The following is a 16,524-nucleotide window of genomic DNA, read 5'->3' as shown; positions in this document are numbered from 1 at the left end:
CTGGAACCTCAGAATCTGCCACTTGGTCTCGCGCCCTCTGCTGTGCAGTCCCATGCGGCGGCCACCAGGGGGCCCTGCCCACTCCTCTTGCCGACGGCCCTTCCCCACCCCTTCCCACAGCTGTTTCCCGCAGGAGATTGACAGCTGGGCTCCGGGTTGCCATGGGGATAGGCAAATGAGGGCGGCAGGTCTGGGGCTCCGATTGGCCCGGGGGCGTCGGCCCCCACCTGGGGAGGCGGGCCCAGAAGCGCGTCTCTATAAAGGCTTGTGCGGCTCTGCGCCGGGCCGAGGGAGGCGGGGCCGGCCGGCAGCGCGGGTGGGGCGCGGGGCGGGGCCGGGCGGGAGAGCCCGGAGCGCGGCTGAGCCCGGGGCGCGGCCTCTGCACCCTCCAGGCCAGGACCGCGGAGGAACAGAAGGAGGAGGAGGGCAGGATTGGGGGCCCTGCGCCCGCTCGTAGCGGGCCGGGGGGCCACCCGAGAGGCCTGGCCGGCGGCGTCCCCTGAGCACAGCCCAGAGTTGACAGCAGGAAACTTTTGCTGCTGCGCCCTTCGGCGGCGCGACCAGAGCCTGAGCCCACCGCGGCCCGGGGGGGAGCTAGGGGGAGAGAGGCCCGCGGCTCCCCCCACGCTCCCCCGCCGCCCGTCGGGGCGCGGCCGGGCGCGGCGGCGGGGCTGGGGCCCCGGGCGATGGCCGCGGAGCTGGCGATGGGCGCAGAGCTGCCCAGCAGCCCACTGGCCATCGAGTACGTCAACGACTTCGACCTGATGAAGTTCGAGGTGAAGAAGGAGCCGCCCGAGGCCGAGCGCTTCTGCCACCGCCTGCCGCCCGGCTCGCTGTCCTCGACGCCCCTCAGCACGCCCTGCTCCTCGGTGCCCTCTTCGCCCAGCTTCTGCGCACCCAGCCCGGGCACAGGCGGCGGCGCGGGCGGCGGGGGCAGCGCGGCTCAGGCCGGGGGCGCCCCGGGGCCGCCGAGTGGAGGCCCCGGCACTGTCGGGGGCGCCTCAGGAAAAGCGGTGCTGGAGGATCTGTACTGGATGAGCGGGTACCAGCACCACCTGAACCCCGAGGCGCTCAACCTGACGCCGGAGGACGCGGTGGAGGCGCTCATCGGCAGCGGCCACCACGGCGCGCACCACGGCGCGCATCACCCGGCGGCTGCTGCGGCCTATGAGGCCTTCCGGGGTCAGAGCTTCGCGGGCGGCGGCGGCGCGGACGACATGGGTGCCGGCCACCACCACGGCGCACACCACACTGCCCACCATCATCACTCTGCCCACCATCACCATCACCACCATCACCACCACGGAGGCTCTGGCCACCACGGCGGAGGCGCGGGTCACGGCGGAGGCGGCGCAGGCCACCACGTGCGCTTGGAGGAGCGCTTCTCCGACGACCAGCTGGTATCCATGTCCGTGCGGGAGCTGAACCGGCAGCTCCGCGGCTTCAGCAAGGAGGAGGTCATCCGACTGAAACAGAAGCGGCGCACGCTCAAGAACCGCGGCTACGCGCAGTCGTGCCGCTTCAAGCGGGTGCAGCAGCGGCACATTCTGGAGAGCGAGAAGTGCCAGCTCCAGAGCCAGGTGGAGCAGCTGAAGCTGGAGGTGGGGCGTCTGGCCAAGGAGCGGGACCTGTACAAGGAGAAATACGAGAAGTTGGCGGGCCGGGGCGGCCCCGGGGGCGCGGGCGGGGCCGGCTTCCCTCGGGAGCCCTCGCCAGCGCAGGCTGGCCCCGGGGCGGCCAAAGGCGCACCCGACTTCTTTCTGTGAGTGCCGGACCCTGGGCCTCGCCACGGCCGGGGACAAGTTTGCGCAGGCCGCCCCGGTCTCGGTTCAGACTCTGAGGCCCGGGACGCGCGCTCCGGCGGTGCAGCCGCAGCTGCCGGGGTCCTCCTGTCCGCCCTGCGCACCCCGCCGCCAAGCCCCAGCTCCAGGTACCTACCGCGGTGCGCCTCTCCCGCCGGGCCCCGGTCCGAGCGTCTTCGGGGTCGCCGGCTAGACTTTGCCGGGGTCCCTCGGCGCCCCGGGAACGGTGATTGCTTAGGGAAGTCCGAGCCAGGTCTGACTTCCTCGGCAGCGTCCACTTGTACAGACGTGGAGCGCAGTTCTGCGTCCCAACCTCCGCCCAGCCGCAGCGGGGCCGCGCCGCCACCAGCTCCCGGTAGCCTCCGCCGGCCCCGCGCTCCTCTGTCGTCTTTCTTTCTGCCTCCGTTTACTTGCTCTGTTTTTACTCCTCCTCCTCCTTTTTAAAGCAGTCATATTTTCGCAACATTAATATTTATTTTGCTTGGTAATTAGAAAACCCGGAGGAACCCCCTGGTCCCCGTGCGCCCTCGGAGGTCGGCGAGTGCCCGCATGTGCCCTCCTCGCTCATTCGCTCTGAGGGGTCCGGCCCTGCCTGCCTTCCAGCCCGCTTGTCCCCACCCTGTTCGCTGCTCCCTGTAGAGGAAGCCGAGGAACTTACCTGCGTGTTGGTCCCACTGTCCTGCTATACTCGACTGGGGGAGGGGGGTGGGGGGTGGCCGTGCTCAGCCGGGTTGGGGCTGGCCCGGACTCCCGCGCTGCTATTTCTCTATGCACCAGATCGTATTTATGACTCTTGGGGAAATATATCTTATTTTAACCTTCCAGAGAAGCGAAAGAATTTAAAAAGTAATGCACAGTTCTAGAAGAAAAAATTTTTAAAGAGGAGGCTTAGGCCTGAACCTCCTGGCATGGGCGGGTGGAAAAGTGTTTTTATTTAATTTAAATTGTGTTTCGTTTGTGGAATCTTGTTTAAAGCTTGGTCGCTTTTTTGGACTAGCCGGAAGAGAGGCCCGGTGGAGGGTGTTATAAGCTGGGCGTATCTGCGCCGGCTGAGATCTGGTTTTCTGAGGCTTGGCCCCGGTGCTCTGAGGCTCCGAGGCTCCTTCCCCTTCCGTCCTCTGCTGCTCCCAGGTGGCTCTCACTGAGTCTTCTGAACAGGACGCTAGACAAATCGTTGGGAAAGAAATTTTGTGTTGTTGGTTTTTGTTGTGTTCTCTCTCTCTCTCTCTCACTCACTCACTCATTTGTTACGAAACTGAGGAAAGAAAAAACATTAAAAAAAAATAAATGTTTAGATCCAAAAGTCATTGGAACCTGGCTGTTGTGTCTGTGGCTTTCGTTCTTGTATTCGTTTCTCTTGGAATAGAAAAATATGAAAGTCTCTGGATTGGGTTTTACGGGAACTGGTATGTCCAGATAGGCAAGAGCAGGAAGGAACTGACCAGGAGGCAGTGTCTGTCAGTTAACCAAGACAGCATTCTGTGGCTGGCCTTGGAGCACCAACGAGGCAGGGCAGGGCAGAGGCTCCAGGCAGCCTTGGTGGTGACTCCAAGTGCATTGCAGTTGTATCCTGGTGGCCCAAACAGTCCCAGCCATTCTTGGCAGCTGTGCCTCCCCGAGGGGTGGCCCAGCTCCTGTTCTCCAAAGGATGCAAACCCAACGTGGGTAGTAAGAGATCTCTGAAAAATCTCACCCTGCTCTCTGGGCCGCTGCAAACTTTTAAATGACAGTTCCCTCTCTCCATCAGAGTAGAGTGTAAAGTTCCAAATTTGGCAAGTGTGGAGTCAGCCAGGTTCCTGCCTAGACTTGGAAAAAATCGAAAGGTCTATGTCAGTTCCACAAGGAGCCGTGGGCTTGAGAGAATCGCCTGAGTTTGAGTCTCAACTCCAGGCCAGAGAAAAGCAGGCCACCTTTGTCCCCTGATCCTACTGCCTTAGAATAAATCCAGGGGACAGCCCTGTAGGACCTTAGGCTGGGAGCAAATGTTCCAGTCTTTTTTTGGGGGGTGGGGGGAGAAAATGTTGGAAAGAGAAGAAACTGGGGGTTGAACTAGAAGAACTAACTTGGTGCAAGGAGAGACCTGCAGACTCCAGCCAGTCTTGCTGGGGAAGTTCACAACAAATGTATTCCTGAGAAGGGATCTAAATTGAGGGAACCTTGGCTGTTGTGGCCCAATGACAGGTCCTGGTTAAGAGTAGAAGAGTCAGGACATCTGTGTTGCCCCTCCATTACACAGAGCCTCTACAGATCCCTTCTCTGCTAGAGGACGTACAGACAGGTCCAGGCTGAGTGACATCCATTGGATTTCTTTCGGGGAGAGGTGGCAATAGCTGTGTCCACCCTACCTGCTCAGCACACTGGCCTCTTGACCTCTCAGCATCCAGTACTCCAAGGCATCCTTTGTCCCCTTTGAGCATCTGGGACTCTGCTATAACGCTGCTGGGTGTGGTACTCGGGGAGCGGGGCACAGGATGCTGCTGTGAGCTTAGGGTTGCCCCATGATCCTGCCCTATTTGTGAGGGACTAGATCTGAGTTCACTCACCTTCTCTTCGCCTCTCTCTTTACCCTGCCTTTCCTCTAGGACTACTGAGGCATGCAAATGAACATGGAGTTCAAAGATGGTCTTTTCTAGAAGTCTTTTGGGGAACCCTGAAACCCAGGGGAGAAGCTTCCTATGGCTTTTCCTTGTCCTGTGCAGGGAAGGAAGTCCTGACCTGTGCACAAGGGCATGGGCACACTTACACAAAGCCCCGCTGCCACCTATTTCTTTTCTGAGACAGGATTTCTCTGTGTAGCCTTGGCTGTCCTGGATTAGAGATTCACCTGCCTCTGCCTCCCAAGTGCTGGGACTAAGGCGGGAATCATCATACTCAGTTTAGGGCTTCCATTGTCTCAGTGTGTTCTTGAGGAACTTACTGAGGGTGGAAGGGCTTCAGGCAAGCGGTTTTCTAGCGTGGAGGTTAAGGTGAGCTGCCAGGGACATCAAAGAGCCTATTTAAGGTGGGTTTGAGAATCACCCACAAGGGGTGGGTTGGGGTGGGGAGATAGATACCTCACTGACAAGGCTGCCTGAGGACAAGATCTGCTTCACCTATATACCCACACCCTGCACCCAAGCAATGCCCCCCACACTCTTCCACCTGCCTCCTCTGGACCAGTGGGGACTAAAATGACTGACAACAGGTATAGCATGAGAGCATAGCTGTGACCTGGAGGAAGGTTTGGGGCTGCCTCACCTCTTCCTGTGGTCTACGAAGATCTCACACAACACAGCATAGACCCCAGAAGACTAACTTCACAGTAAAGTCTGCAAACTTGGATCCGGCAGTCTTAGTGCTTCAGGTAGCTCTCTCCTGGCCCTGCCGCTAATTCTAGGCAGCCCACTTACAACCTCCAGAGCTGCTACTTGCGGATCCCCGCCCCCACCTCTGCTACAGCTTGGTGCTGCTCTGCTCTCCTCCACTCTGTCCTCTGCACACCAAAGCCCTGAAGTCCCCCCCCCCAACCCCCGCCCATCTCTTTTTTATAGATAGCTCTAAGGCTGGGGCAAGACAAGACCCAAGTGTCTCCAGCACACCAAAAGGAGGGCACACCATGATGCTGTGTACATACATGGACATGGCCCTAGCACACATGGATATATGCATGCAGATAGCCACACATGTGGGTGCAGAATATACACATGTAGACGCCTCCCATCCTGGCACGTGCAGAAGGTTGACTCCAAGCAAGGGCACAGGTCCTCGAGTACACATCAGCAGATGAAGGCCTACAAGCCTCACACAGAAGCCAAGGGGGGAGAGCAGGGGTTTCATGTGTAATGGACCCCTGGTGCCAGCCCTGTGCATGTGGTTACTGCTGGGACTGGGCAAGCATGAGGAAAAGCTGGCCCAGGCCTCAAGCTAGGGATTTCTTCATCCACTAGCTGCTCTGGGAAGAGTAAGTAAGTGTGGGAACCTTGAGCCAGCCACGGGTGGGTGAAAGCACGCTGAAGGAACACCAAGCCTGCAGAATCTATAGCTCCCTTGCTCATCCCCCTCCCTCCGGCCCTGTCCTCAGAACCCAGCCGCCTGCTCAGCAGTTCCAGAAGCCATGGAGTCAGACTAGAAGCCAGGGAAGCCCTGTTGGGTACAGGGACTGGGTCTTGGCCACCTGCTCTTCCAGATTCAAGCCCAGCCCAGCCCAAGGTAGGATGGTGGGGTACACCATGACCCATCGCCACAATCCTTCTGCTCCTGCCTCCTTGCCAGGCATGTCTTGGAAAAAGTGAGAGATCCTGGAAAGGGAACGCGTTTATGTGAGCATTGATTGAGCATCACTTTGTGATGCGGGCTCGTATTCTGGATATGACAGAGCCAACCCAGAGACCTCCTTCTTGAGAGGCAGATGTGTAGAATGGAATGATGGGGGGAGAGGGGTATGCAGAGAGTGAGAACCAGGATGGAGTAGCCCAGGAGGAACTTCCCATGCAGAGGGAACTGGGGAGTAGCAAAAACTGGCAGATGTCTAGATTATGAGCAGTCTCAGAGGAATAAATGAGGATGAGCCCCACTCTCATAGCATGACACTCCAGTGGCTGTATGAACCCAGCAATGCTGCAGGTCCAGAAGCCAGAGGAGGAACTGGGGACCGACATTGTGTCAGTGACCGTGGGAAAGAAGCACTGGCTTCCTGGAGCTGCTGTGAGCAGAGGGGTGTATACCCCAAGTCTCAGGGTGTCCTATGATGGGGGCCAGTGGCTACTCTAGGAGCCCCAAGTATCCTCTAGGGCTCACTGAAGGGTATCGGAAGCCAGAGATGCATCTCTGCCATCACTAGCCAGTGAGAACCAACCTGAGGCAAGGGTACAGGGGAGAAGAAGCAAGGCAGATCAGGGTCCCCCAGAAAGATGGGAGGTGTCAGGGGTCAAAGGGCTGTGGGAAGGTGAGACCCTTGGTTGGCATGAGGAGAAAGGAAGGAAGCTAGCATCTGCACTCTCCGGTCCAGTGCACTGCCGCCCTGCCCAGGTGCAGGCACACTACGTGGAGCTCCCAGGTGCAGGCACACTACGTGGAGCTCCCAGCCGCTCAGCTCAGCAGCCCGGTAGCACAGCAGAGACTGAGTAATTTGCCACTGGTGGGGCTCAGCGCCTGCCTAATTCACAGCGACACTGCTCAGCTGCTGAGGGCTTGAGCTGTCACAGCCAATTAGCCTGGGGCTGGGGAGATGCATGCTGGGGGCGGGTTGTGGGGGATCCGCAACCATAGCAAAGGCTGAGATCCGTTCCTTGATGTGAGCGTTAAGTCACTAGCTTTAATGGCCCCCTCAGCCTGGCTTCTCCTGTGTGGCCACCTCTCTGCTGGCTACTGTGACCCCAGTGCTCTTCTCCACTGACACCAAGGTCTAATGTCCTGAAGACAATTAGAATCAGCTCTAACCTGTGGGTGATTCCTCCCCATCACCTCTGATGGAGCTGAAGGACTCGACTCTACCACCGCTCTGTCCTACCTCTCTCAAGGCTGTCCAGTGGTCAGGTGCAAGTCACCAGAGACTTGACCTACCCCCCCTCTTCCCCTGCACCACCCAATAGCAGCCTTGTCCTGGCTCACAAGGGCAGCCAGCTCTTTTCACTCCAAACCTGTCCTCGGAGATGAGCTGGAGACTAGAGGACTCCGACGGTGCCAGACGCATGATCTGCTGCGACTCCTTGGAGTGGTCTTGGGATGGCAGGCACTGACTCTGCTGATGGAGTTGCTGAGGCAAGGGGGGGTGTCAAGGGCTACTCAATATCACCTGGCTCATGTGCTGCCGAGGTAGCTCCAAGACACCCCTTAGGGGCCCCTTTTGGTGGTACAGCTACCCCAAGGCTCCACCCCAGATTCTCCCAATTCTCTGGCAAGACCTCTTTAACCCAAGATAGGCTGTACCTAGGTGGAGGCCATCACCAAGTTTCTTAAAGCATGGGCAGTGAGGAGCTGTTCTCTTTGCTTTGCCCACCCACTGCCCTGCTTGTTGCCCTGGTCTTGCTTGGCTGGCACCTCCCATTTCTCTGCTACAGTTGGAGCAGGAGAGGAGTGGGGGAGGCTATGCTTTGCCAAGGTGGGGTGTGACTTTGGCAGATATGTTGAGAGGTCGCACTTGCAGACACACACACATCTTGTGTGGATGTTGGTGTGCGAGATGCGGTATCTATGGGACCTGTTATGTCAGAGTGGCAGGTAAGTGCTGCAGCCAACAGGGGGCAGTGCGAAGGGGCGTGACTCGGCTCAAAGGACAGTATCAAAGATGCAGAGGTGAGGCTGCAAGAGTGAGCAAGGGTGTGGAAGATGGGAGAGAAAAAGAAGGATTGGGAGAGAGGGTGGGGGAGGAAGAAAAAGAAGGGGGGTTGATTGGGGTGGGGGAAAGAGAATGGAGAAGGAAGGGAAGGAAGGGTAGAAGAAGGAGAAAGGGGGAGAGAGGGGTAAAAAGGAAGGAAAAGAGGGACAAGGGGGTCATAAAGAAGAGAAAGGAAGGGATGGGAGAGAGGAGGGATAAAAGGCTAGGAGGGAGAAGACAGAAGAAAGGTGGTTGGGAGGGTGGAGAAGGGGGAAAGGCAGGGAAGAGCAGAGCCAGAGGGAGGAAAGGGGAGCCTGAGGAGGAAGGAGGATTCAGCTCAGGTGACTCACTGGGCATCAGCAGGGCTCCTGCTTCTGTGCCAGTCAGTTTTAGGAAGGCAGCCAGAGCTGTGAGCAAAAGGGCTGCAGGCTCAGCACCCATCTCAAGTTCTAGCCATCTGATGGGGAGTTCCAATCGTTCGAAACCCGGTACAATGGGAGCCACTCTAGCTGAACCCACTTCCCTCTGTGTCCTTGGAGACTGAGTGGGCCAAGGAGGCGATGGTCTCAGCAGGGGAGGATAGACAACCTTCACCTACTGGACAGTCAGGCTGAGGCCAGTCCCAGCTCTGCCACATCCCATCAACAATGACACTGAGCTGTCCCCACCCACCCCTTCCTTCACAGGGGGCCATGGTAAGAACCTGCAGAGGGTCTCTCCATAGTCCTTAGGCTTTGACATGGGAGGACACGAAGCCACTGTACCAGGATGGTCCCCAATCCATGGTGAGAGATATATTGGCCATGTTTAGGGGTCCTTGGAGAGCTAGGAGCATAACTATCTCCTGACGGCAGCTTGACTTCTGGTGCTGGGACCCAGGAGTTGCCTGCCAAGAGGGATGATGCTTAGCTGAGCTCTGTCCATACAATAACCACCTTCCTGCACTCTGCAGCAGGAGCTGCCATGTCCAGAATGAGCCTGTCCCTTGTGGGTCCTATCCAGCAGGCAAAGCCCAGCCCTGACCGGTCTGGGAGTGGTGTTCTGGGGACAGTCTACCCTAACCTCTTAGGGTTGTTTTTGGAGGGCGGGAGGTAGCTGATGTGAAGACACTCTGGAGCCCTGGACTTGGGGGTCACATGGAAATCAGAAACCAGGAAGGCATGATCTTTAGAACCCAGAGAGAATTACTCGACAAGAATTCACAAGAAAAGCCCAGAGATATTCACAGACCCCACTCTCTGGCATATTTTAAACATCAAACCCATACCCACACATTAAACGACACTGGAGGTGCACTGTGTGGCAAACAAGCCCACCCTGCTTATTCTTACCTAGAAAGGCATTTGGAGAAACGACCATTCTCAGACTCATCTGCAGCCCGGGGGCTAGAGTCCTGGGGAGGGGAGCCATGCAGGAGGGCCTCAGGATCCCGTCTGCTTAGAGCTCCAATTCTCCAAGACAATGAGAAAGGGGCAAGAAGTGGGCTTCTCCACCTTGAGCAATCAGAGACACACCTTCATCTATCTGCTGCCTTGAGTCACCCACAGTTTCTCTACATCTTCACTGCAAAAAACTGCCAAGTGCACAGTGAACAACACGAACTCTGCTAATAGAGAGCTGAATGGACAGACTCAATAAAGCAGACAAAACATGTTTTTGGGATAGAGTCTCATGTATCCCTAGCTGGCCTTGAGCTCTATATAACTAAGGATGACCTTGAATTTCTGATCCTCCTGCCTCTACACCCACCCCCAGAGCTGGTGTGCACAACTAAACCAGGTTTATTTAGAGTTGGGGAGTGAACCCAAGACTTTGTTCATCCTTGCTCTGTACTAATTGAACTTCATCCGTAGTATTGAAAATTGAATTTCTATTTTATGAAAATCCAGAGGCTGGTGGTCCAGGACTGCTTCCTGAAGTACTCTGACATTCAGGCTTCTTCTACCTGGGCCTACATCCTCCAAGTCTTGTGGTCCAACTCCAGCTATTATACCTGTATTCTAGGAAGGAGATAGAATCCATTGCTACTTGTATGTTGTTGGGGTTTGTTTGTTTGTTTGTTTGTTTGTTTGTTGAGAAATGGTCTTATATAGCCTAGAATGGTATTGAATTCAGTCTAGCCAAAGACTTCCTGCTAATCTTCCAACAAATGGCTGGGAAGCTGTCATATGTTAAGGAAGACCTCCCACCTATGTCTTGTGACCAGAAGTCAGCCACATGGCCTTTCTTGGTTGCCAGAAAGCTCAGGAACCACAAGTTTTAGCTGCAGAGTCCTTGTGCAAAGACCTTAGAAAGGAGACTGGGTGATCTCACAGCTCCAGCCAGGAACTGAAACTAAGGCTTGGAGGACGGGAAGAGTAGAAGTAGGGGGTCAGCCCAGCTGAGAGGACGAGAGAGCAGCTTGGCTCCAGTGTGTAAGATGTTTCTTGGGTAAGGGCTGTGGGCTACGGACCTCCCTGCTTTAAAGAAAGCCCCAGTCGAGCTAGCCACAGATGTACTCCAAGACCCTCCTAACCACAACCAAGTCACTGTGAGAGAACCAGAGCCTGTGGATCAGAGATGGGGGAAGGATGGTGACTGGATAGAGGGATGCATGGATGGTTCAGAATGGGTCTGTGGATATATGCATGCATGCATGCACACATGTGTGTATGCATACATGTATGTATGTGTGTATGCATGCATGTATGTATGTGTGTATGCATGTATGCATGCGTGTATGCATGCATGTGTGGATGCATGGGTGTATTGATGAGTAGAATGGTGGATTGTTGGATAGGTGAATAAATGGACGGGTACATGAATGGATGTGGATGAATGGGTGGGTGAACATGTGAATGCATGGGTGGTAGACATGTGGATAGGTGAGTGGAACTAGTAGAGAGGCAAGCTGAGTGGGAAGGTAGGTATAGAGAGTCATGGGCAGCTCCAAGTCCACACAGCAGGTCTCCTCCCTGCTGTGCCCACCTCTTTATTGTCCCCTTTGACTCTCACCCACTCTTATCCAGAATGCCTACGGCTGCAGCGCTACAGGGCCCTTGTCTAGCTTGTCCATCATTTCTCTCTGCTCTTCTTGTCATCTGATTCACCTGCTGGTCTCCAGCACCCCCCTGACTGTCACACTGTTAGCAAGGGAGGGCAGTGTGTGTGTGTTTACTCTGTTGGCTCCTGAGCCTCCCAGAAAGCCTGACCTGAGAAAGATGGCAAGATGGCCAGCAAAGGCTCCTCCCACTTCTGCTTACCCACCTCCCACCATCCTTCTGTGCTCAGCAGATTGTCCCCATAGCTGAGCTGCTCCCCACTAAACCCTCTGCTGACTCCTCCTCCACTGGACCTGGGTAGCATTGCTGGCCTTGACCTCCTCCCTCTTGTAACTTGTCCCCGAGAGGGCTTTTCCTGTTCCTTCTGGTGAAATAACCTGACTGCCTGCTGACAGTTTCCCTCTGTACCCCTCCCACTGGTAGAGTCTTGATTCCACTTGTTAGTACCAGATTCGCAGCATTTGGAGCTTCCCCTCTGGCCACACTGGATTTGGGCGAGCCTGTCTGTCTGGAGGCTCACTCATCAACTCCTGCAAGGTGCCATCCATTTCCAGGGTCCCTTTGAAGACCCTGATACTCATGTTTCTACTGCAGATGCCGCAAGCTGGGCCTCCTGCATCACCCCTACATTTTAATGACACCCCCATTCTCTGTCTATCTATTGTTTATCTTCTAATCTTGCTGGTGAGTACATTTCCCCTTTAAGCTTTCTCTGGCTCTATGATTGTGTATCTCCCCTCCCCTATTGCTAACTTAGCCACTTCTAGATTCTTTGACTTTGGGGAGATGTTTGGGACCTCACTCAGCCTCAAGTCTTTTGTAATAGTGCTGCTGACCTCTGGGGTCACACAGTGAGGCTGTGCGCCCTTGCATCTCTCAGGGCCAGGGTCTTAGGGCCCGAGATGTCATTGTGTTCTCATTTTTCTAGTTGTTCTGCTCCATATAGGAACATTTTTACTTATTATTTTTACTTATCTTTAAATTATGTACATGCATGTATGTCTGTGTGTAGGGTATGTGTACATACATGCAGGTGTCCTGCAGACCCTCTGAAGTTGGAGTTCCTGACAGTTGTGAGCCACCTGACAGTTTCTAGTGTGGGTTCTGGAAACCGAACTCAGATCTACTCCTAACCACTGAGCCATTTTCCAGCCCCACATTGAGGATATTTTATCACCTGCCTGTTACCTGCTCGTAGTTAGCTGTCCGGAATTAGTTACAAGCAAGACAGAGACTTATGGCTTCCTGGAGGAGGCCAGGTGTTGTTGAAGTAGGGCCTGCCCAGCAAGGTGCCAGCCCATGCCATGGTCTGCAGCTTCTTGTAAATCATTGTTGCCAGTGGCTGGTCATTTCTCCGTGGCTGTGGTCATCTTTCAGAGGAGGCTTCTCCACCCATCTTCCCAGGTGAGTTTGATCCCAGGATTCCCGGGAGTCAGAGGGAGGGGGTCTGGTGGCTGAAACCACAGAGGTGCACCTAACAGAGCCTAACAGAGCCTTGGCATTCTGCCCAGAAGCCCTCCGTTCACCATCCCTTCACCCTCAGGAGTCTCTGCCACCTTTCAGCTTACCCGTATTCCCCACAGACTACACCTCTCTCCAGACTCTACCTTTTTGGGTGGCATTTGGGAGATTTTGGCGCCTGAGCTCAGGTCACTGTGTCTAGAGGATGTCTAAGTTCTTGGAATGTGCAGGGCACAGACATTGTTGTTCCAGGGTTTTCCAAAGGCTTTGGGTGGGTGTGGGGGTGAGGAGCAGGATGTAGCATCTGCCTGTAATAGGCCTGAGGCAAGCCACCCTTCATGCCACTCTGGGGCAGCCCAGCGAGCTGTGGTGCTAAGGCTCTGGCTGCTGCCCACTGGCCATCCCCTGTCCCCATTAAGGGACAATAGGGAATAAGCACTTTTCTTTCTTCATTTCCCCTGCTGTCTGCTAATATCATCTTGATGATAATTTCTTTTAATGGGCTATTTGTGGTAATTATGATACACTGGGTGAGTAATTGTATGTGACTCTGAGCACCCACTATGGGCAAGGGAGGTCCATAGGCCTCCACGCTCCTGGCCTGCCACCACCCGCAGCCCTGGCCCCTTGGCTCTGCCGAGGTTCCAGACCCTGCACCTTCTCAACCCCCTTCCCCAAGCTTGGGTGGAGCTATAGGCTTGGAAAAGCAGCGTGCTTTCTGCTGGGGATTTCTCCTAGGGTTGAGGAACAGTAAAGGGACCCTAGTCACAGTCAGTCCCAGGGCCCTCCTGGCTTTTCAAGGTGTGTCCTGGCTAGCCTGTTTATTCTAGTCTAGCTACACAAAGCACTGACACCTACCCAGTGCCTCAGCTAGCCTTTGGGGAAGAAGGCTGCCCAGGTGGGAGTTTCAAGCACAGCAGGAGTCATGCAAGGTAGACACTTATGAGGACTTTCTCTCCAGGCCTCCTGTGTGGAAGGTGCTTTTGTACCATAGCCCGCTTACTGGGCTTGGAGGCTGGTTTCTGCCCTCCCACTGAGGCTCCTGCCTCTTCCATGAATACTGTCACTCTGTTAGCCTGTGGTGGTCTCTCAGGTCTCATCACTGACAGGCCACCAAGGATTGGGACCTCCCATGTGCCAACATGCCAGCTCAAGTAGACCTCCATGGTCAGCCAGAGTCCTGTTGTGAGGTTTTCTAGCCACAACGAGGAGGTCAGGAAAGTCTGGGAAGGCCCAAGAACCCATCCAGCCTCTGACCAGGACCTCTGACTCCCAAACATTCTCCAAGAACACTGGAGTCCTGCTCTCTCTATGGACAAGGGGGGGTGCCTTGACACCCTGAGCCCATGTTCAAGACACAGACACTCTGTAGGACAGGGTGGGTTGCAAAGGCGTCATTCTCAGCCTTGCACAGTCCCCAAAGGCCCTCACCTCTTCTCTTGCATCAGCACCACCACTCCGTCATCACCTTCACCACACCACCACTACCACTACCATCTCCACCATAACCATCACTACCACCACCAGCATCATCTTCACCACTACCACCATTATCACCGTGACCATCAGGACAACCACCATACCACCATCATCACCCTTACCACCATCACCACCATAATCATGACTATCATTACCATACCGCCACCATCACCACCATCACTACCACTGTGACTACCACTATTTCCATCTCCTTTACTCCCCCGCCCCCACTGCATGTGTGAGGCCTTGGTTCAGTCATCAGCCAATCCCCTCTCCCAAACATCAAAGAAGAGCAAAGCTGTCCACAAGATTGTACCCTATGCATGATGTGATGAAGCAAGGCAAGGAAAGGGCATGGGGCTCAGATTACTGTGATGTGGCAACCCCAACCGCAGAGGCAGCCCCCTACTTTCTATCCTGTGCTACTGTTCCCCACAAGGGTTCATGTGCTTGAAGCTTGGTCCTCAGCAAAGCTACATGAAAGATACTGAGGCCTTCAGGAGGTGGAGTCTAGAGGGAGGAGGGCTTCCCTAGGCAAAAGAGGTTATGTAGACTATGAAGAGAGAGGCTGGGGACACACAGACCCACAGACACACACAGAGACAGACACACACACACAAACACAGATACACACACACAAACACACATGGAGACAGACACAGACAGACAAACACAGACAGACAGACACAAACACACACACATGGAGACAAACACAGACAGACAGACAGACACACACACACAGACACACACAGAGACAGACAAACACACACACACACAAACACATATACATACATGCAAACACACATGGAAATAGACACAGACATACATAGACACAGACACACACAGAGACAGACAGACACAAACACACACACATGGAGACAAACACAGACACACATACACACACATAGACAGACAGACACAAACACACACAAACACAGATACACACATGCAAACACACATGGAGACAGACATACACAGAGACAGACAAACACAGACAGACACACAAACACACACATGGTGACACACAGACACACAGAGACAGACAGACAGACACAGACAAACACAGACAGACAGACACACACACACATGGAGACAAACACACACACAGACACACAGAGACAGACAGACAGACACAGACAAACACAGACAGACAGACAGACAGACAGAAACACACACACATGGAGACAAACACACACAGACACACAGGGACAGACAGACAAACACAGACAGACAGACACACACACATAGATACACACACAGACATAGAGACACACACAGATACACACAGACAGACAGACAGACAGACAGACACACACACACACACACACACACACACACACACACACACACACACACTGCGTTGAGGAGCTGCTTCCTGCTGCCTGCCCTCCTCCACCAGCCCTGCAGCTCCATGGTCTGTGATGACAGCTTCTCTCATGTGCCTGTTCTGGTCAATAACCCTCAGCTCCCGGAGGAGGCTGATGGCACTGCCCCCTCTGTCATAATTAAGCTCATGACGCCTAATTAATTGAGTGGTCAGGATACTAATTATCGTCTTTATTGAGACTGGAGGAGGGTGAAGGGCAACCTTGGCATTGAGCACCCCCTGTCTGGTGGCTTTGCTCTTGAAGTCCCCCCAAAAGCTCCAATGCCAGCCTCAGCTTTTGCCACCCCTTGGGGACCCACTCCCACCCGCAGAGCCCAACCCCCATCCCAGCCCTAGTCTTTTTGCTTCTTTGTGGTTGTGGTTCTGGGTCTTAGAATATGTCCCCCCTGGTCCTTTGTCATCAGGTCCACTTGTGCCTCTCTGGGCTCCCACAGGTAGCCACAGGAATGCCTGGAGGAGGAGCCAGGGGTTGGGGTTGTCTTACAGCCTTTCCTCTGTTCTCATCCAGCCCACAACCAATGGGTCTATTTCTGCCCATCTTAGTCTCAATTAGGGTCCTGGCAGGTCACACCTCTTCTTTTCTGGGCTCCCATAGGCTGGTCACATTACTACCTCTCTGAGATAGTAATGACAAGCCCGTTGGGAGTTGCCGGGAGAAGCCCAGCGTTATTCTACATAGAGCCCTGTGAGGTGTTGGCAGTTGGGGAAGGGAGAGTGGGGAGTCCTGGGAAAGTTGGGGAGGAATGAGCCTGGAGAATGCCCTCAGCTGGCCTCTGTGAGGAGCATCTTGGGCCTCAGGACACTATTGAGGAGCAGCTAAGCAGTGGGGATTAGGGCGTTCTCACACCCCGCAGGGGTCAGCTGGGCTAGGGCAAACTGGTGCTTGGGCCGGATTTTAGCAGCAGGTGAAGGCCCAATCCCCAGAGATTGGGAGGACCAAGGCGAAAGGTCTCATGTTGGAAGACAGGGCCCTGGCACTTGCTGCTTGCTCCCTTGCTCTCCCCCAATCCCTGGCATTGGTACATCCTCCGGCCAGAGACTGTACCTCGAGGAAGAAGG

At 55.0% G+C, this 16,524-nt stretch overlaps 1 protein-coding gene across 1 annotated transcript; it reads left to right on the top strand.

Moving 5' to 3' along the window:
- Positions 1–287: 287 nt before the first annotated feature.
- On the top strand, positions 288–3,108 carry Mafa (v-maf musculoaponeurotic fibrosarcoma oncogene family, protein A (avian)). The gene has a single exon (NM_194350.2). It carries the CDS (start codon positions 687–689, stop codon positions 1,764–1,766), a length of 1,080 nt encoding a protein of 359 aa, NP_919331.1. The 5' UTR covers positions 288–686; the 3' UTR covers positions 1,767–3,108.
- The last annotated feature ends 13,416 nt before the right edge of the window (positions 3,109–16,524 follow it).

The sequence above is a fragment of the Mus musculus genome, chromosome 15, assembly GCF_000001635.26.
Source record: "Mus musculus strain C57BL/6J chromosome 15, GRCm38.p6 C57BL/6J".
NCBI lineage: Eukaryota > Metazoa > Chordata > Mammalia > Rodentia > Muridae > Mus > Mus musculus.
The sequence above is the reverse complement of the archived record's forward strand: the minus strand, read 5'-3'. Positions and strand labels throughout refer to the sequence as shown.